Genomic DNA, 21,711 nt, shown 5'->3' on the forward strand with positions numbered 1-21,711 from the left:
AGACAGCTGAATACCTATTTTAGTTGTCTTTTTCCATATACAGGAATTGAGGTGCAATCAATATAAGGAAAACGATCTCATGAAACTTCTCAGCTGCCCCCTGGATGTTTCGCACTTTGATTACATGCTTTGGCAGAAGGTTGTGTGGGTGCAACTCACACTTGGCTTTTCTGCTGTGGACTTCCCAACACAGACTCCGTTTCCCCGGAGTTTCTGCAATACTTTATCACTTCTTACCTGGCTCTGCTTGTGTGAGAAGCTGCCTGAGCAGCTAAATCCTGCAACTTCTACAAGATACCCAGTTAGCGATGGCTGAAGGCATGATGTGTTTGTTGTTAACCAGACTTATTTCCAAGGATATCAAAGACGGCTGATAAGCAGATGTGGCTAAGACTAAGCTTTGCCATGTAAATGTGATCTGTTATTGTCTAACTAGCTTTTTATCAGAAATAGATACTACTGTAAGACTAAAGTGAATCACTATGCATATAACTCATGTGTTACACATGGTTTAGTTAGTCTGTACATGATAGAGACTAAAAGAAGACAGCTACACCGAAAAAGGGAAGATGGGCTGCTTAAAATTTAGTGCTACAACTCGCTTTCTGTAGCAAGCACCCCAGAGGCACTGGGGAATCTCCAGCCTTAGAGATACTCAGAGCTTGACTGGAAAAGCCCAGAGCAGCCTGATCAAGGACTGAAGTTGGATGCAACTGGAAAGTTGGCTCTGCTCTGAGTGGAGTGGTCTAGATGATCTTCAGAGGTCCCTTCCAGCCTCTATTTTTCTATGGCTCTATGAACAAGCCTGTATGTTCTATGCAGTATCTTGAGCAGAAGTCAATCAGGCTTGGGGGTCATATGGGCTGAGTTAATTGCCGTGCTAGCATGAAAAGAAGAACGCTGCATTCCAAGTGCCTTTGGACGTGTGTGACCTGGATTCAACAGCACTGCAGACTTTCAACAAAGAGGTTTGAACCGTCTGGCAGGCAGAACTATTTTCCCTGCCCTTTATGAAGAAGATGGATAGTGGCAGCTAAAATTGCATGAAGTTCCTTTGTATCTGTGTGTTTAGTGCTCTGTATTCAAGATGCGTTTTTTTGCCACTTCTGTTTTGGCATTAAGCTGTAAACAAGGTATTTCAGCTGGAAAATGAGAACATCTTTGGAATTGTACAGGGAGTTAATATAATAGAGAATGATATGGTCTCAGCAATGGAGCAGTATGATCAAGCAGTGTACCAGGTGACAGGAACAGAATGTGTCCAAAATATCAAGTCCAATAAACAGCAGTTTTTATTCGAAGTGACAGCTGTCAAATGCATAGGACATGAGGCAGTCGAGCAGTGACTTCATTGCAGCGGACAAAATAAAGGGGTCACAGAGGGATATGATTCTCTCTACAGTTAAACAGGGCTGGCTTAAGTTCTTAAACACCTCTTAAGCATGTTGTTTTCATACCCCTCAAGATGTAAAAGAACTGCCTTTGAAAGAGACAGAAGAGTCTATTACCAGAGGAAATCAGAGCACCAAACCACCTTTGCCCCATCCCTGGAGACATCCCAGGCCAGGCTGGATGGGGCTCTGAGCAACCTGATCTAGTTGAAGATGTCCCTGCTTATTGCAGGAGCTTGGACTAGATGAGCTCTAAAGGTCCCTTCCAACCCAAACTATTCTATGACTCTATGACTCTGTGATTCTATAAAAATAATATAATCTCAAGAAATGCTGCTGAGCAGTTAGCAAACTTTTGGTAAATAACTTTTCAGGGAGTCTGTGATTTTCACAATAATTTTATTCCATGTCCAGCTTTGAAGGACTAACATATTGCTGAACCGCCCTAGGACTGTTGTCCACATACACAGAGGAGCCGATAGTAACATAGTGTACCCCCAGTGTGGTGCTTTTTCTTTGTTAATCAGTATGGACACTCTGCTCACAATATGGAATTAATACATGCAATGCATACAGAGAGACATTAGCTTCCTTATGATTGAAAGTACATTGAGTAAAGTTGTAGTTCTATCTTTATTATAACAAAGAATGCTAAGCAAGCTTAACCATTAGTATTAGTTATTGAGGATTACCCTGGAACAAAGAGAAGGAGTGAAGCTTTTATTTAAACTATAGCAAAATTCCATCTATAGATAGCAAGTATGTTATCTATGGCTGCAGATGCAGCACTTGTGACAGGAAGTATAGAAAGTATTTTCATACATCAACTTTTTTTTATTAATACTTTTAAAGATGAAGTGACCGTGTGACATGTGAACAGTAAGCTGTTAAAAAAGCATAATTTAAAAAATACAGTTTTAAGAATGTTAATGACCAATTTCCCCTTTACATGACAAGTATCAAAATGAACTTTTCCCTAGTAAAGCAGTACATTTCCTTTGGAATCTTAATTATGACCTTTGATGAATCAGTGTTACAAGGTGAGCTACTTTCAGAGTGGAATTTTTTAGCATTACAGTTCATGATAGTCCTTCTGTCTTGAAATTTCATGTTCTAAAAAGGCAGTTTACTTACAATGGATTGTAAGGACAAGGCTGCAGTCATTCAGCTAGCACAGCTAAATTAAGATAAAGGACTTGAGCCAAATTACACTGCTTCACTTGACAAATTAAGATTGTAAAATTTGGGTGTCTTTTGATCTTTATAGCACAATTATTTTTGGTGCTGTCTTTGTTGATATTTAACTTAATGTCCTAATATTTGTTCCTGACCTTTCTTTTTTAATATTTTCCAATGTTTTTCTTTCCTAGTTTTCAAAAAAAAAAAAAAAAGAAAAATGAAAAGAGAGTGAGAGTTACAAAACCTTTTGTAAGAGTTTTAAATCATAGTTTGAAGTGAAGTAATATTTCTGAGATTTGATTGCTGCATCATAACCCAAAACTTCTTTGCCAACTTCATCAAGAGGCTGATCTACAACTCACTTTGTCAGCTTGCAAACATAGTATAATAGTAGTTATTATACACATGATACGTGTGATGGAGATGTAGGCAATTGACAGAAAGTGAAAATTTGAAATTATCAAAATTCTACAACAAAAATGTGGTATTTACATCCATATTATTGAACTGAGTAGCAGGGAAAGCAATTATGTCTTTTTCCACACCATTAGTAGAAATATGCTATATTAAATTTGTAATATCAGCAAACAAGTAGCATGAATAATTTTTTTTCAGGAGTTGCAAATTGAGAAGTGCAAAGCATGCAGCATGTGCTTCAGTGGAAGTCTGTCAGCTTCTGCTAGGTATCTAAGTTATATACAACAAAGTAAGCCATAGACGTGAAACGAGTGGATGGAGTTTAATAAATAATCTTGATTTATAGCTGTGTAGATGCAAGAAAAATCATTCTTCTTTTTCATGCAATTCTAGTTGTTTGCCCTGTTCTACTGTTCAAAGACATCAGTTATTTTAAAGTGACTCCTATTTACTTGCAGCCTGCCCTGCATACTGAGGGACTTCTCTCTGGCAGGCAAGTGGGGGAATATGTTATTCAGAAGATGTTATAAACAGTTGCGAACACTACAGCAATTCCACTTCAGAAAAGCACAATAATTTGTTCGCCAGGAATGCTTCCGAGATGCTCTTCCAATGCAGAGAAGCAGCAAACGTAAGTGCTGTGGTGAATATGCTGCTCTCTTACATGCCTTAAAATCCTATTTCTAATTTTATTCATGGCCTTCACTACATATGGTATTGTACGTATTTTAAAATGTGAATGTAATCCAATTGATTTCAGTGAATTTGTTGCTTAAAAATAAACAGGAATCATACCTTATTAACTAAAGATTGATTCAATTAATATTATTTCTTAAATATTAGAAAGCATTTATTAGCCAGATTTATTTACAAAAGCAGAAATATCGAAGAGAAAGCTATTTTAAGGCTCAGTTCTATAAAATTCCTGTTATAATGTTTACTACCAGGAATAATGGATCTGTTGGGCTTCAGTGGATTTGTTCACTGTAGTATGGATGATAATCCTTAAAAAAAATATTTGCAGCAACAGGCGCTAAGGATGTTTCTATTTTTATTGCCCACTCTTGATGGTTTTAAAGCAACCAATTTAGCACGAACTTTGAAAAAATAACCTTTTAGAAATGAAATTTCAGCGGTTGAAGAGGAAACACCTGTTTCAAAAGTGCGAAGCTGTATGAATACTTGTTATTTTTGGAATAAAGTCTTTGGCTGAATCAACTCTTCCTACTGTAAAAAAAAAAAAAAAAAAAAAAAGGGAAGCAAGGTCTCTTCTGCTGTGTGTTAATCAGAGAAGGAGCATGGAAAAGGGCCATGGACACCAGCATTTGTACATATAGGATCTCACGCTTTAGGAATTAGACAATTTAGAAAAATACATCTGGCTCGTAGAAATAATTGGCAGTGGGTTGCTTGGCTCTAGTCGGTGACACGTCATTGCTCAGGCACTGAGGAAAAGAGTTTCCAACCAAACTGCAGTTTCTACAGCACCTTGGTGGCCTTTGGTGCATAAATCCCAGCTCGTCCTTCCCGTTGGGGGCCCGGGGGAGAGGAGAAGGCAACGGCCTCTTTCCTTGCTGGCGGAGGGAGACGCTGAGGGAAGCAGTGGCCGCCAGCCGGCGAGGTGCTGCGGCTGGGGGGCGGAGGGATTCTTCCCGCCTCCGAGGGCTGTCCGCGCCGCGGCGCCCGGAGCGGGCGGGGGTGGCGGCTCTGCCGGGGGCTGATCGCCCCGTCAGGGCCGCGCTCCCCTTCTCCAGGTTCCCAGCCGAGACGGCCCCGTGTTCCCTGCTCAGAGAGCAGCCGGGTGGTGGGCAGCCAGAGCCCTGCCCCCGCGAGGAGGGCCGCCGCGGCGGGCGAGCCGGCTGAGGGGGATTGAGGGGTGTCCCCTCGCCCCTGTGAGGGGAAGCACCGCCGGGCGGCATCGGGACAAAAGGTTGTACGAACGGGGAGGGAGAGCCGGTTTCCCTCGCGGTAAAACTTGGTTCAAAGAGGAGGGTGTCTAGAGAGGGAAAGCACCTCAAGGACAGGACAGGGGGACCTGTCACCTTCAGCAGAGGGAAACGCCATGGCGGGGCGAGCAGCCCTGCGGGGGAAGGGGAAGGAGCCGCAGATTTCGACTCTGCGCTTCACAGGCGTGTCCTGCAGCCACAGCAGCGACCCTTGCCAAAGTGGGTGTACCCGTGTCGTTACAGAAGCAAACCTGTCCAATTAGGAATACTACTTGACTCTTGAGTCATGCAGTCCTGGTTAAAAACAAAACAAAACGAAACAAAACTTAATTACACACTTCATGAAACATGTGTGCTCTCTGAGGCCAGCCCTGCATGGTGACTGGATTGCTCAGAGATACCAGTGAACCAGTCTGTCACAAGCATAATAAATCCCCTCAATCAACATAGGAAATCTCATTTTGCTCAAATTATGCTCCACACACTAGGTAGGTCACTTCTAAAACGAACCTGCTGTGTGCACCTGAGTTGAGGAGACGTGCATTTAAACGCCATGGGCACCAGTACATTCAGCAACCTGGATTTGTGCCTGTGACACCACTGCTGCTTTGTATATGAAGCTACAACCTGACACAGTGTTTTATCAAACCTGAGGACTTTTGATAAACTTGCCTACGGTTCCACATGACAACACATAGTGAAGACAAGACTGGAAATTTCTTTCAGCTTTTAACAGTTTTAAAGAGTCCACTCCCCAGATTCAGCTGAGTTCATCAGTGGACATTATTTTCTTGATATTTGTTCTCAGCATTCATTTTTGGCAAAAATACAGTGTGACAAATGCATGAAGAATGTGACTAATCTCTGTAACTTGTTGGCACAGTGAAATTATCACCCATTTTAATTTTGCATACGTCTGCATTTTTGCTTCAGTAAATAACTTCTATCTTAAATGCTACATCTTGGTTTTAAATGTTGTTCAGTGATCCTGCCTTTATCTCAGGCATGTAATGTATACAGAACAAATATCAATGTGGTAGCATGAGTAGATGATAGAATTACCGGGTTTGTGTCCTGTATATTTTGGAAACTGTTAAAAGATTGTTTATGCCTAATGCTTTACTATTTCTTTAACTTTCAGGACTGTCTCAGCAAGTATAGAACTTATTTTTGTGAGCATGGAAAATACATGTTCTGAAAGATTTTCATCTGCATCGTCAGATGAAGCTGAATGGTACCTATATCCAAAGCGAATTAAGATAGAAGGTGATCAAAAAAACATAGAGAAAGAGGAGCAGCAGAAGTTAGAACAAAGCCTACACTGTATGGACAGATATGAAACATCACCACATGAGCCTACAGATTTATCAGAAAGACAAAACAGCTGGGCAGTAGAAAAGCAAAGTTGTGATACTGCAAGAAAAACTTGCATGAGAGAGTTTTTCCATTTTCAAACTTGTAGTAGTGAAAGATTTCCATGTAGAGTATCAGAAACTGAACTGCCTACCAAAAAATGGAGTCCTGAAAATGAAAACCAAATTACTATGGAAGATGGCATTTCATTGAATGTGCATGGACAGCCTCCTGAAACAGAAGTATGCCATGTGTGGAATGCTGGTAATACACGTAAAAACCTACAGGTGCTAAATACACCCCAAGCGCAGCAGAACAACAATATAGAATACGGTAATAAAATAAATGATGATAATAAATTCGATCAAAATTCTTCAGTTACACCTTTCAACAGAGACTTGTTTCAGATGGAATTGTTAAATCATAGGTCTGTCTCTGATAAAAAATGGAAACAATTCCAGCTTTTGCAAATTCCATTTTTTTGTGGCACCAGTTCTGTGTTTTCATGCATAGAACATGAGAAAAATAATTTCCTGACAAAAGTATGTAATGCAGAAAATAAAGGTTACTCCAGCAGTGATAGTGAAACTACTACAGAAAGAGATAATAAAGAAAAAGATATTTCATCCTCTATAGTTCCAACATTAAAGCCTTTTAAAAGATTACAACTAATGCAAATCCCAAAGTTTCAATTTTCTAGCATTTCAAATAAAATGAATAGTAAAATGCCACCAAATGACTTGGAGGAGATGGATTGGAAGAATTTTAAAGACCAACCATCTTTGATTCAATCTAAACAGGTAAATGGTGTGCAAAAAGTATCTGAGACAGGGAAACAAAAATTGAAAAATGCTAAAAGCAGTGTAAAAGCTTCCATTGTTGATTCTGAATTTAAAGAAAAGTATTACCCATTGAGTAGCAAACAAGAGTACAGTCCTTTGGCAGAAGGAGGAAGAGTATCTGGAACTTATTCCAGAGGCAACAGCGCCGACATTGAATGTAATCGAATATTTGCTGAAAATTATTTGAAATGCAAAATGCTGGAGAATTCAGATGGTGATGATGATCAGAAGTCAAGGATTCTCATTTACATTAGTGCTAAAAACATTCAGAAGGATAAATGTGTCAGCAATAATGTTCTTTTGAAGAGAATAGGGAGGAAGAGCACTAATTCTAATGAGAGTGTGGCAGCTTTTCACATACAGACAAGTATTCCAGTAACAAGAGAGGCATTGGAGAAAAATGAGTTAGACATGCACTGTGGTGTGCGCAATTCCAACAGTGACCTTTGCTTGTATGAAGCAGAATCAAAACTCTCTACAAAAGAAATACTTGATTTCAAAAGGTGTTTCACTAAAAACATTATATTTGAAAGCAGTTGTCCTCACACTATTGTGCAGCATCTTCCAGATACAAAAGTGAGTTTCAATATATTTAAGGGAAAGGAAATGTTCCAATCAAAGTTTTCATTTCAAAATACATTGTTACGAAGGGTCAGGACATGGAGTGAAACTTTGTATAAAGACATGCCCACGTGTCTGGGTGATGGTGTTACACAACGATTTCATTTTTGTGAAACATTAAATGAGCAGTGTGATGCTGAAGACTTGGTAAAGAGCAATATAAGTATGAGCCAGAACAATAAAATAGGTGTTTGTTTGCTGGCTATTATTTCAAAGCATCTGAAGGTGGAAGTGCTAAAGACAATTCTTGCTTCCTTTTTCAATAGCAGGAATACTTCATTGCAAGCTGAAGGAAAGTCTACGCGAGTGGAGAAACATCCTTTATGTGGCAGAATGCAAGTTCAGTTAAACTCTTGCACAGATATCGCTTTGAGGCAAAACACAGAATTTCATAAAAAACATGAAACTTATCCCTGCTTTGTAAGTTCCAAATTTTTGGAACACATTGGTTTTGAATTACAGAGTGAATACCAGCGAAGACATTTTTCTAGATCTTTAGGTGAAGAAGAGTCCACTTTCCTAAAAAGAGGAACCCTCTTTCATCACCAAAAAAGTGGATTATGTCAGGGGAGACATGTCAGAAAGCACCACCTCTTACCCAGAGGGAGTGGAGGGTTTAGCACCTGTTTGGGGTCAGTCAGTCACAAAAACAGTATGAAAAGGCAAATTTTAGTTGCTAAATGCCTAATCTTGCTGCAGGGCACTTTTCATTGTTCTTCGGTAGACAAGATGTATTGCTGCAATATCACAAAAATGCAGTATCTGATAGGAGCACAGCTTAGATTTTGGAATTACTTTCCTGCCCATTCACAACTGAAATTTGAAAAGCTAAATAGTAAAGGTACAAATCTGGAAATATTGGTAACTACAGTAAAGCAGAAGAAGAAACCAAGTAAAATGTTCAGTAGTTCTTTTCATAGGAAAAGTTTAAGAGCTTTGCCTTTTGTTTTATATGAAAATAAAAAAGCTGAAACAACTGAATGTGGAAATTACATAAAGCCTACAAATGAAGTCACAGATGAAGCCACATATACCATAAAAAAATACTTGGGTACTTCCAGTTTTATAAATGCTGATCAAAAAGAATGTCCTAAGTCAGAAAAGTTGCAAATAAATTCCGATAATTTTCTTTCTAAAAAATCTTTTTCTATTTTTGACATATATGAAAAAATTCCCCTTACTGCTGATTCTGAAGACTTTGACCAGATCCCAGTTGTAAGCCAAGAAAATTCTGTCAAAAAGAAGTCTGAAGAAAACACAGTCACTAGTTCAAAAGAGGTTCATAATTTGCCCACTAAATCAAATGATGTCTTAATCCTACCTGAGCCGTCAAAGCCAACTATGGAAAAATGTAATTCTCTCTTGTTACAAGACAGCCAAACAAATGAACCTGAATACTGCAAAAAAATAGAGGCATATAGCCCGCATTTAGCAAGTGAAAAACTAGAAAATCAGAATACATATTTGAATTTTGAAAATGTATTTCCTGGTTCCTCAAGTCTTTATCAGTCTGTCCCTTTGCCACTAGACAGCAGATCTTTTGTCAATAAAGATGAAGCAGTAAGTGAAGATGGACACTCCTCAAGTGCGGATAAACAAAAACAAAGTGAAAAAATGAATGCCGTGACACAATATCCATCCACAGGAAGTCCTGGCGTGACAAATACACGCTTGGAATTACAGGCTAAGGAAACAGTGCAGTTTTTTTCACAAGGGCACACACAGACAAATGAGGCCGTTAGTTTAGAGCCAGCAGCTTTGAAACGACATCTTGAATATGTAAAAGAACAGGAGGAGATAAGTGATGAACAAATGCATGTGACTAATGAAAGTCAATGTGAGACTGTAATGAATGACTTGATTATGTCATATTCAGAAGACGAATCTAAAACATTCATTGCTGCAGAAGAGAAATTAAAAATGCATTTATCCATAATGAACAATGGATGTCTTGAAGTTGTGAAAGATAAGTATTTACCTCTAGAAAACAAAATCACATGTGAATTAGAACTGAAGAGAAAATTTGATTTAGTGCTAGAAGAGCTACATATGTTTCATGAAATTAGCAAGGGAAATGAAAACAACTTATCTAGTTTGGAAACAAACTCACACAATTATTGTGAATTAAATAATTCTGAGGGTATAGATGAAAATGTGACAAGGGTTTCTCAAAAGAAAGCGTGTATTTCTTCTTCAGTCTGTGGTACTGTAGAAGGGCAAAACATAACTGACAGTAATGAAATTTCATTAACTGAAAAAAAATCAAATGACAATGAAGACCAAAAACTGTCCAAGGAATATTGTATTTCAAGACTGTCAAGTGAAGATTTGCTGCATTCACCTATTGCAGAAGGTGAGTACATGGAGTTGTTGGCTATTATGTTAATAAGCAAATATAAAATTTTAGGCAAATTTTTGGTTTGGTGTGAAGGTATATTTCTCAACTCCGGTAATGCTGTAACAATTTCTGAGTTTTCATTGAATTGTACAAGTTTTGTGGGACAAAATGTACCTGCCTATGAGTAGCCAAATGCAAACCAACTACACTGCTACTGCTGTTTGCACACTGTGCTGTAGCAGTTGTAGCGCAGAATATAGTCAGCCAATTTCAGGCTTGCTCCTACCTGTCTTAATGCAAATTCCATCACAGATTATTTCTTCTGTCTTGGACTTCATCATAATAAGCCCTAAAATCCAACAAAGAGTTAAAAACTCAATAAGATGCACATTTACAGGGAGAACAGGCTCAATAAATACAGGATACAATATTCAGAAAGGAGACAACTGTTTCCTTACAACTGATGTGTTCTACTGAAAGCTTTTGAAGTGTCATGAAGATGAACTTCATCTTTTCAAAATGGATTTTGCATAATATTCAGAGGTCTGTTTTCTCTGGGAGGCCATGTTAATGAGGAGTCAAATAACCACAAAAAATTATTTTGCAGTTAGGTGATCAGTGGTGACAGTCACCTATTAAATCTCTCTAGTTCAAGACCTGCAGGGGAACAAAACAGCCAGTTTTGCAGCATTTATATGTGTTTGCATCTGAAAGGGATACTAATATCTTCTGCTTAAAGAGCATTAGTTAGGGAAAATAAGTAGTTTAATGCAAGTCCAGGTAAGAGATGAATAAAGATGCATGCGTATGTACGTGAGTGGCAGGCACTACTTGTTATATGTGATATTTGTATATTTCTCTAAAGTGTGTGTTCATTATCTGTCCTCAGAAGTTAATACTGGGCCATAGATCCCAAGTAGGTGAAAGAAGTTTTCTACGCTAAAGATCTTCATCTTGGAAAGCAGCAGGAGGTTTCTAAACATATCCTGCACTTAACCTTTCTCATGGCATTGCCCTAAGCAGTTCTTGCCTGTCTCTTTGCTTGTATAGAATCCTGCTTTTTCCACCCACCATAAAGGGAGCACATATACCTCACAGTTCTGGCTTCCAAACCAGGCACACACAAAACTTGGGCAGTACTATAGTTATGTTTCTTTAAAGTTTAGATGCTGCCTTTTTTTAAAAAAAGATATTTTTTCTTAAAGAAACATAATTGCCTACTTCAAACAATATCCAGGAAATCTGCTTTGTAAACTCTAACACTCCTACCCCGTTAGCTGCAGAATTAAGAGCTATTTAATAAGTAAAGGAAGGACACTTAGAAGAAAAGCAGTTGAATGCTGTACCTTTTTTTACAAATAACTCCTGTGTGATAAGTAAATTATTCAGCCACTTTTCAAACAGCATGTTTATCAGATTTTGTATCTGAAATTCAGTTTGCAGAAATAATGAGTTCTCACAGCTGCAAATAAAGTCAATAACAGATATACTGTGGTCATATTTACTGAATTCTCTGATAAAAATGCAGCCATCTCAAATTTAGCATCTGAAATCAATTTCTTGGAGACTTGGCTCTAAATTTATAAAGTGAAGATTGCAAGAGTTTTGTGAATGTAATTAGTGTTTGCGAAGCAATTAGGAAAGTGTCACAGAAAAGTCCCGGAGGAGATTCTGTTCAGTGGAGTTTTAACAATGTAATGTGCTGCAAGTTACACCTGCGTGCCTTGTCCCAGAGGTGAAAACCTAGCAGATACTGGATAAATTGCTCACTAAGTGAACACTTTTCTGCCTAAGTCTGGAATAAGATCCAGGTGGAGAAAATAATATGTCATCAGAGAATTAAAAAACTGCATCATTGCATCTGTACAAAGGAGAACTTCATGAGGTGTATAGATAGCTTCTGACAAGCGTCTGAGAGTTGCACTTTGTAGCTTCATTAATATTTCTTGTAATATACACCTATCTGTTTTAGTCACATCAACAAGAACTGCAAACTGATAACTAGATGAAATAAACTTAGGCATTTGTTTATAGAAATGAGCTAAAATAGTAAACACATTTATGCTTCTGCTTTAAGGTTATTTTGATGCAGCTTATGATAAGCCATACACATGGAATCCTGCTTTTTTATCCTGCACGCTTCTTAGGGAACAAAAGTATAATTTACAGAAAGAGGCAGGTAAGAGAAATATCATGTTATTTGCACAACAAATATGAGTGCTAATAAAATAATTTATCAAACTTTCGTATTTCTTTCTTCCCCTTTTAGCTTTCTCTCTATAACAATCACATTTTATTTAATCGTAGGTTACTAGAAAGCTGTCCTGTCTTTGGCTTGGGTCACAGAGCAAGTCATGCAGATGTGCCTTTTTGTTCTTTGGGTTGAAGCAAAGAACTCTAACAATGTGGGGTTTCCTTTTCTGCTTGTTTTGGAGCCATTTGGAACAAACATCTTTGGACCTTCAAACATTGTGACATAGCCAAGATGTAGTATGAAGAAAACATGATTTTATATACTTTTCTTGGAAGAGCTGTAGTTTTGGACACATTGTGGAAGGAAATTCAGAAGGATGTTGCCAATTGATTGTTTAGGATTTCAAAAAGCATGCTTTTGCATTTTTTCTAACATTTGGAAACATTTAGTAAAACGAGGCTATTGGTTTATTCTTAAATGAAATACTAAAACATTGTGAGTAAAAGGCTACAGATAACTTCTGTTTCACTAAGTCAAATCATGTACAGATATTTTCATTCACTTTTATTCCCCATTGCACCTTCTAAAACTGGTGCACACTTTGCTGTTCTCAGAATTCAGAAAGTAATTTCCTTCATTAAGGCCATTCTGTGAAATAATGAGACTGTAAATCTTGAACATTTACAGATGACCTGTGGTGTTCTTTTCACCTGTTTTTTATTGAAGATATGTCAACTTTTGGTAATATTTCTTATACTTTTCTGTTCACTTTTTTGTTGTTGTTGTTTATTTGTTTGTGGCAGGTAGATTCTTGTTTCTGACTTTCGTAGTAGGTGTTATTATTGCTCAGGGAAAATTCAAATCCCAGAATGCTTATTGTGCGTAACAGCACAAGGTGGTTGATACTAACATTTTCTTGGAAGTTTAGTTCAGATGGGGTTGAAGCTTGCTAGATGGACCATTGGGGATCCTGCAGAAGATCAGAAGATGGCTGAACCTGGATCATCTTCCCTTTCTTCTTTACCTGTTGTTTTGGGCCACAGGGCCAAGGGCAAAGAAAACCAAACGTTTTCTCCATTGCCATTAGCAGTAATATTGCCTTTACACTGCTTCCTAGTCTTTTTTAAGTTCCCATCTGAGCTTCTCCAGAAATATTTGGAAGAAAACCTAAGCAATTAGTGGCTTCTTTTTTTCCCCACAGTTGCTGAGAAATCATGCAGATTTCTAGGGAAATGGCAAGTTTTTAGGGCAATGACAAATCTCTGGAGCAATGGCAGATTTCTAAGGCATTCTACACCTATTTTCCAGAGCTTTATCAGAATCAACAGACACCCAATATACTTCCAGTAGAAGACATGAGAAAAAAAATTAGTGTTCCCCTCATCATAATTCTCTGTTGATAGCAAATAGAGAACTGCTGAGTATCTTCTTTCCTTGAGGAGGTACATCGCTGCTGTGCTGTAATCTGTGGTTGGCAGAAACAGTTCTCTTCCGTTCACACTGAACATTGCCTTAGAGATTATTCTGGAGCAAGGAATATAGCTGGTTTTGTCAGGGGGAACACTATATTTACTCTACTGATAGGAGTTAATGTTTGAAGTTTTGCTACCATGTGGTTGTCTCCCTTCATTTTTCAGTAGGACTCTGAGCCATCACATACGCTCTTAAATTATTTGGGTTGTTTATGTATCTTGGATATGATCACTCTGTTTCTGCTGTGGAATCAAAGCCTGTTAATTTAGCCAGTTTAGTTGCCAAAACCCTGTGGCTTAATCCAGCATATTGCTCCCATAGTTAGAAAATTAGGAGGTACAGCTTTTATACTTGCTGATATCAATGAGTTGTTTGTTTTACATTTCACTGTCTGGTCACATGAAGTGACTTACCTCAGAAACTGTGTCTGTGTTGGAAAGGAGATCTCTAGGTGGGACAAGAAGATTTACATTTCAGCAGTTTTACAATGCTGCATGACTAACCATCATGATTTACTGGCTACATATAAACCAATAACACTTGATTTACTTTTGGTGCATGCAAGTTCCTCTTCCAACTGACTCTTACGAGTCTTGTAAAACGCATAGCAGCACAACTATCTCATAACGGACTTAATGAAGCTTTGGGTTTTTTCTCATCCTATAATTTAAAATTCATGTGAAAGGCTTAGAGTTTTTTTTTTCTCTCTTTAGTAGGATTCCAAATGAGTGCTTAAGGCTCTGATGGGTGCACTATTTGATATCCTAGCTAATCGCTCAGTGTTTCATAATTTTATAGAATCATAGAATCATTTCGGTTGGAAGAGACCCTCAGGATCATCGAGTCCAACCGTAACCTAACTCTAGCACTAGGTTCCATCAGAACCTTGTCTACATGCCTTTTAAACCCCTCCAGGGATGGTGACTCCACCACTTCCCTGGGCAGCCTGTTCCAATGCTTGACAACGCTTTCTGTGAAGATTTTTTTCCTAATATCCAATCTAAACCTCCCCTGGCACAACTTCAGGCCATTTCCTCTTGTCCTATCACTTGCTACTTGGGAGAAGAGACCAACCCCCTCCATGCTACAACCTCCTTTCAGGCAGTTGCAGACAGTGATAAGGTCTCCCCTCAGCCTCCTTTTCTCCAGACGAAACAGCCCCAGCTCCCTCAACCGCTCCTCATCAGACTTGTGCTCCAGACCCCTCACCAGCTTTGTCACCCTGCTCTGCACTTTCTCTAGTACCTTATTATAGAATAATGGAAAAGAGAACTGGAAAGGATGTTGAGAAACTTGACACCTTCTTATGTGTTTATTACTTCTTCCAGATGACTCGTCCTAATCTCTATTTTACTAGGCCATGGATTTACGTTTTTCCTCAGCGAGTGTATTATTTTATGCAAAACAAAAAAGTTTCTAAAGGATGGTGGCCCATCATGGTCCAGATTACTAGATGGTGTATACCTTACCTAATAGACTATGGAACAGAAAATCCACATACTCCCGTTCTACTTGCTGTAAAATGAGGGGCACAAGACAAGGCATCATGATTGTTACCACCAGTAGAGTGATGGTGGGCTCTATAATTTGGATTTTTGCATCTAAACCCCTCAGACTAGTGGCAAGTATTGAAGCACACTCCCCTCAGCATGTCCCTTCTGTCCCAGAATGGTAGTTTCTATTGAACTATGTGCCTTTGCCAGTGTCTCAGGAAAGTTTTATGATGTTAGGTTGAAAATCCTTCTGATTAGAAAGAATCAAAGTAGTGACCCAGCTGTTAGCGTTACAGCTTCAACCTAAAAGAATATTTTAGAAGCTCTACACCTGAACAAAATGGAAATGGGACAGGATGTAGTAAAGGACTGAGAAGCTGTAATTAATGTTCATCTAATGTACATATCTTGGTAGTATGTAGTTCTGGTGTATATCATATATAATTCTCGCTTTACTTTCACTTTTTATTTAATTTTTTTTAATATAGGATACTTTCTGTCCCATGAAGTTATGAGAGTGCAGCCTCTTAAAACATGCAAAGGCCCCATCAGGATTGGGCTGTCAAGAAAAGCTCGGCTCAAACAGCTTCATCCTTATCTGAAATGACTTGCTGGATTCCTTTACTAGTCTTCAAATGGAATCACTCTGCCTGAAAACTGTTGAAATGTTTTTATGTTAAGTTTTTATGTTGATAGTTTGATATTTGTGGTCTTTGGGGTTTTTTTTAGATATTAATATTGCAGTATTTGCTAGTTATTTATTTAGGAATACTCCTGTGAATATTTGATAGCAAAGGGAATTATAACGAATGTTTACTGGTAGAAATGTTAATGGAAAGATGAGGCCCTTTTAAAGTTTATGTAATATTAATAAAATCTGACATGTATTTCTCATCTATTAAAACAAACTGTTGAAATTTTCTGGCTTACAAAGACATTCTTAGAATTCTCTGTGTGTTTATATATTTTTAAAAACTCAATTAGTATTTTTAAGAGGATTTGTTAAAAATTTTTAGAGAGGTGTACAGGAGAATTTCAGGAAGGTAAATTTAGATTACTAACTAGGGAGATTATGTTTTAGGCTTCAGAAGTCATTTGCTGTGCAAGAAAGTTTTCCTTTGAGCTCCCTGCACCTGTCCCATTAGAGAAAGAAAACACTTGAATTTCAGTGCAGAGCTGGGAAGGAGGAAAAATGTAAATATTACAGACAGAATGTCTTATTCTGAGGATGCTGATTCTATTGCATACAACATGGAGGCAAAATACCAGTACAGAAATTCTGGAGACTATCTTTCCCAAGAAATGGGGAAACTTGGGCTGATCTGAAGCATACAGATATTGGTTGGGGACATCTGTTAATAGTTATGAATATCTTTATATTGGTGTTATCTAGTAAAGAATAGCAACAGTTTCAACTGCATTAGAGCACAGCAAGAAACAAACATAGGTGAAGTCTGAAAAAAATCACAAAAGTGTCAGAACAAGATTGATCCAATAACAGATACCAAGAAGAAATCTTTTAACCCTCTGTATGCAGCTGAAGAAAGATTTTTAGAGAGATCATATTTTACATTGCATTGTGTGAGAATTTCAGTATGACAAGCATTACAGAATAGTGATGGTAAACCCCCGTACATAGTACTTGGTTGCAGCTGACAGAAGGAAAGCTGAGCAAAATGAGTTGATAGGGAAATACATCGATAGATAAGTTATTCTATAGAATCTATAACAACAGTGCAAATATTAAATCACTACACGGTTTAGTCTCTTTAGCAGCAACCTTCAGAATATATCATACATGATAGTAAATATATCAGTATGCTTGTCTAAATAAGAAAAGGAAATTCAGTACTCAATGTTGAGAGAAATAAATGAGACAACAAGATCTAAGAAAAAAGTTATAATTTGGTTTATGGTTTCTGTTATTCTCACATGAGATGGTAAAAATGTCAAATGAACATTTGTTTCTAAGAACAGCTGGTTCTAAAACAAGAGTTTCTAAACTTATCTGTGGACCATATGTTGTCCAAAAGGTGTAGTAAGTGCTATGCACCTGGTCTAACAATAATTTTAAACAGTAAAACTTACTAGCTTACCCATTAATAGTTTGAGGAGGCAAGTATAAAACTGTCCATGCTGATGGAAAACATATTTCTGGAGGTCACAGTACAAGAAGTTATTCTTCCTTTATCAGTAGTCCCAATCCACGGAGAAGTGTAAAAGGTCTAAGGAAATGGGCAACTAGAAAACAAATTCCAAAGCAATTCAGAAGCAGATCCTAAGGCAGGAGCATTGACCAGCTCCCTTGGGAATGTGCCAGTGAGCCTGAGGAGCCCAGTCAGGTGGCTGGACGGGTGTGGGATGGACTGGACTTGGTAGCACCTGCACCCTGAGCAGCAGAAGTCTCTGTCTCAGGGAGGATGACTGGGCATTATAGACCAGGGTGACAATGTGGAGGAGATTGTGGACTCGTGGCTGGTAGCAACTCCTAAATGGTAATGGAAGGTCACTGCTTTGTCTTCTTTGTACTTCATTTTAGCCCTCGTAAGTGTGAGGACTTGAGATTTTATCGGCTGTGAATAGGCAGTAAAAGGCTGCTGGTTTCTCAGGGCTCTGTAAGAAATATCAGCTCAAGTTTCTCTGGGTCCCAGTAAGTACCAATGGATCACAATTCTTTAGCAAAGTATTCTTTATTGTGTACCCAGCACAGAGAAAGGAGAGCTGGTCTGTAGGTATCTGAATGTCTGCCCTGGAGTATTTTCCTCACAGCTGGATGAACAGCTCTTTGAGCGCTGCCCAGTATGAATTAGCTTTCAGGTGTGACTTCTTACCAATAGCTTCTCTAGCTCAAATTTGTAAAGGTTAACCCCTCTACTCCAACCTGGTGAGGCTGCATCTGGAGTACTGTGTCCAGTTCTGGGCTCACCAGTTTAAGAAGGACAAGAAATTACTGGAGGGAGTCCAGTGAAGAGCTATGAAGATAATTAGGGGTCTGGAGCATCTTTCATTTGAGGAGAGACTGAAAGAGCTGGGTCTGTTCAGCCTGGAGAAGAGAAGGCTGAGACAGGATCTCATCAGTGTTTATAAATATCTCAAGGGTGGATGTCAAGAGGATGGACCAGACTCCTTTCAGTGGTGCCCAATGCTAGGATGAGAGGCAACGGGCACAGACTGAAGCACAGGAGGTTCCATCCGAATATGAGGAGAAACTTCTTTGCTCTGAGGGTGTCAGAGCCCTGGAACAGGCTGCCCAGAGAGGTTGTGGAGTCTCCTTCTCTGGAGACATTCAAAACCCACCTGGACACATTCCTGTGTGATCTGCTCTGGTAAACCTGCTTTAGCAGGTGGGTTGGACTAGATGATCTCCAGAGGTCCCTTCCAACCCCAACCATTCTGTGATTCTGTAATAGGAGGATTCCTTATAATCTGGGAATGATACTTCTGTATTTACAACTTCTCTGATCTCTTTGGGAAAGCCTGTCCCTGTGTCATTCCCCGTCCTACACCTCAGATAGGAAAAGATATGTTTACTCCACTGAGCCATTTTCCCATATCCTCCACCTGCATTGGCCACAAACCCCAAACAATCAATCAAGTAAAAGAACAAAACTCAGGCCATGCAGACAAGTAGAAAGAATAGTCCAGCTGAGGTATTATGTAAACTTTATGCTTCACTGATCTTTCAGCTGGAGATAGCTGCTGACAGCATGCCCTCCTCTTAAATAACAGAGGAGGGGTTGGCACTGGTGATGCTCGACTGGTCTCCTGCCAGCTTCAGCTCCCCAGCCACCACCAGCTGGAAAAGCTCAGGTACCTTCTTACAGTGTAGAGAAGCACGTGAGCATTCAGCTGGGTAAATCTGCGATATGAATTGGCTTTGTTCCGTTGACAGAGGATGAGGGAAAGGCTGAGGTACTAAATGCCTTCTTTGCCTCAGTCTTTAATAGTCAGAAGAGTTGTGTTCCAGGTATCCAGCCCCCTGAACCAGAAGACAGGGATGGGGAGCAGAATGAAGCCCCAATAATCCAAGGGGAAATGGTTAGTGACCTGCTACACCACTTGGACACCCACAAGTCTATGGGGCCAGATGGGATCCACCCAAGGGTGCTGAGGGGGCTGGTGGAGGTGATCACTGAGCCACTTTCCATTATCTATCATCAATCCTGGCTAACTGGGGAGGTCCTAGTTGAGTGGAAGTTGGCAAACGTGATGCCCCTCTACAAGAAGGACTGGAAAGAGGATCCATGGAACTACAGACCTGTCAGTCTGACCTCGGTGCCGGGAGAGGTCATGGAGCAGATCATCCTGAGTGCCATCACACAGCACATACAAGAAAACCAAGTGATCAGGCCCAGTCAACATGGGTTTGTGAAAGGTGAGTTCTCTCTGAGCAGCCTGATCTCCTTCTACAACAAGGTAACCCACCTAGTAGATGAGGGAAAGGCTGTGGGTGTTGTGCATTTAGACTTCAGCAAAGCCTCTGTCACCGTATCCCACAGCGTTCTCCTGGAGAAGCTGGCAGCTCATGGCCTGGACGGGCATACTCTGCGATGGATAAAAAATGAAAGGCATTTAGATGAGGTTCTTAGGGACATGGTGTAGTGCTAGAGTTAGGTTATGGTTGGACTCAATGATCCTGAGGGTCTCTTCCAACCAAAATGATTCTATGATTCTATGATTTTTGGAGTTGTGTGGGTATATGCCAAGCAAAGATCCTGCCATATGTCTTAGCACATTTTTTTGAAGAAATGTGTATAGATTTTGAATGTTTTCATTCCAGACACAGTATCTGGTGATATTTTTTGAATTAACTAAGCTTAGTAATGCTGACTCTAAGAGAAATGCAAATGTTAAGTGCCATTATACTTTAATAATTATGCAGAAAAGCTTAAATATAATTTCTGAATAATTTTTATCAGCTGCTAGAACAATAGATATAGTTATGGCTCATTTAATACAGAAGAATTCAATTATAGCCTACTGAAAGCCTTGAATTCTGTTATATGGACCAATACATGTGAATTTTTAATAAATAGTAATTCAGTGTATTATTTTTGTCTGGCTTTCAAATGGCTGGATGCAAAGCTAACATTGCCCTTCTCAGCGTATTTTGGATAAATGTGGGTGATCAACAAGTGAACAAATGCAAGATTGTTAAAATCCGTCTTAATAACAGCACCTGTATAGTAGAAGTACAGCTATTGTCTCTGTCAGGGAGTTGAATTGAAACAGGTGATGAAGCCTATTACTCCTTCTCCTGTTGGAAGCTAGTTCCCAAACAAGAACAGATGACAAACTTTTGAGGGAAGATGTCTGAGAAATGGCTGGAATGACTGTGCATAATAAAAGATTCTTCATCAAGCAAGTTGGTGCCAGGGCTTTTTGTGAATATACCTTACCAAGAAACTTTTTGTGATTCAGGATGAGCTCAACATTTGCTCTTAGAATTCACATCCCATTTTGATTGTAATGCTCTGTTCCCAACATGGACATCCCACCATATTGGTCCCACGTTGTCCCCTGGCCAAGTTGCTGAGGTCTCTACCTCCTGTGTTCTTGCTGAGCCATCAGCAGAGCATTTCTAGACAGTCAGGTAAACTCAGAATGCATTTTAAAAATACCTTGGTAAATTAGAATTTCATAGAATGATTGATAGAATCATAGAATCACAGTTAATTTTGTTCAGAATTACTTCTGTTAAGTATGACTTAGGTGAAAATGAAGATAAGGACACTGGTCTTAACATTTGTCCATTGATGGTCCAGGTGATAAATGAAAGGCTGACAGCTGTCTATATGAAATGCAGCAATTTAACATTTACAAGTTATGATCAATTTCATAAGCAAAATTACTCCATCATGAGTTGATAAGTTAACCACAGAAAACAGAAATCTTATAACATATATGCTACCATTTGATACTTGATCTGAAGAAGACACTAAGTGTTGATAGCTAAAAAGAAGTGCATGTTCCATTTAATCATTTAACATCTTTGCCCCATGAGGCCCCTTGAATTATTGAAGTATTTTTAGCCAGGAGTCATAATGAAAAGTCAATACAAATTATATTCAGTGTATGCACTAAAAAAGATGCCTGGACTGATTCTTTGTTAAAATACATTCTGTCAAAGCGTAAGTATGCAAAAATATGCAAAGCTTACCAAAGAAATGTGAAAAATAAGTGTGTCAGCGTGCATATATATATCTGTACATGTAAGACCTACCATGTTTTAAAGTATAATCAACATGTATTTTCGTTAACTATAAAATTGTGGATCAACTAATGCAACATGTTGGCAATGATATATTTCACAGTTTTGAACAGAGGTTGTGGCTACACATGGAGAGATGGGAAATGGATTGAATTGACTTGGGAAAGCCCAGAGAAGACAATGAGGTGGGCTCAAAGGTGACCTGAACTGCCTTTGGGACAGAACTGTCTCTTGCCATTGATTAGTGAGGAAA

General features: G+C 38.9%; 1 protein-coding gene across 1 annotated transcript; it reads left to right on the plus strand.

The window, feature by feature from the left end:
• Positions 1-5,049: 5,049 nt before the first annotated feature.
• RAD51AP2 (RAD51 associated protein 2) lies at positions 5,050-15,854 on the plus strand. Its single transcript, XM_065630518.1, is given in 5 exon segments — positions 5,050-5,166; positions 5,990-6,061; positions 6,064-10,102; positions 12,165-12,266; positions 15,736-15,854. Coding segments are annotated over 5 exon segments (4,449 nt in total).
• Positions 15,855-21,711: the final 5,857 nt, after the last annotated feature.

This window comes from Caloenas nicobarica, chromosome 3, assembly GCF_036013445.1.
Source record: "Caloenas nicobarica isolate bCalNic1 chromosome 3, bCalNic1.hap1, whole genome shotgun sequence".
In the NCBI taxonomy this organism is placed as follows: domain Eukaryota; kingdom Metazoa; phylum Chordata; class Aves; order Columbiformes; family Columbidae; genus Caloenas; species Caloenas nicobarica.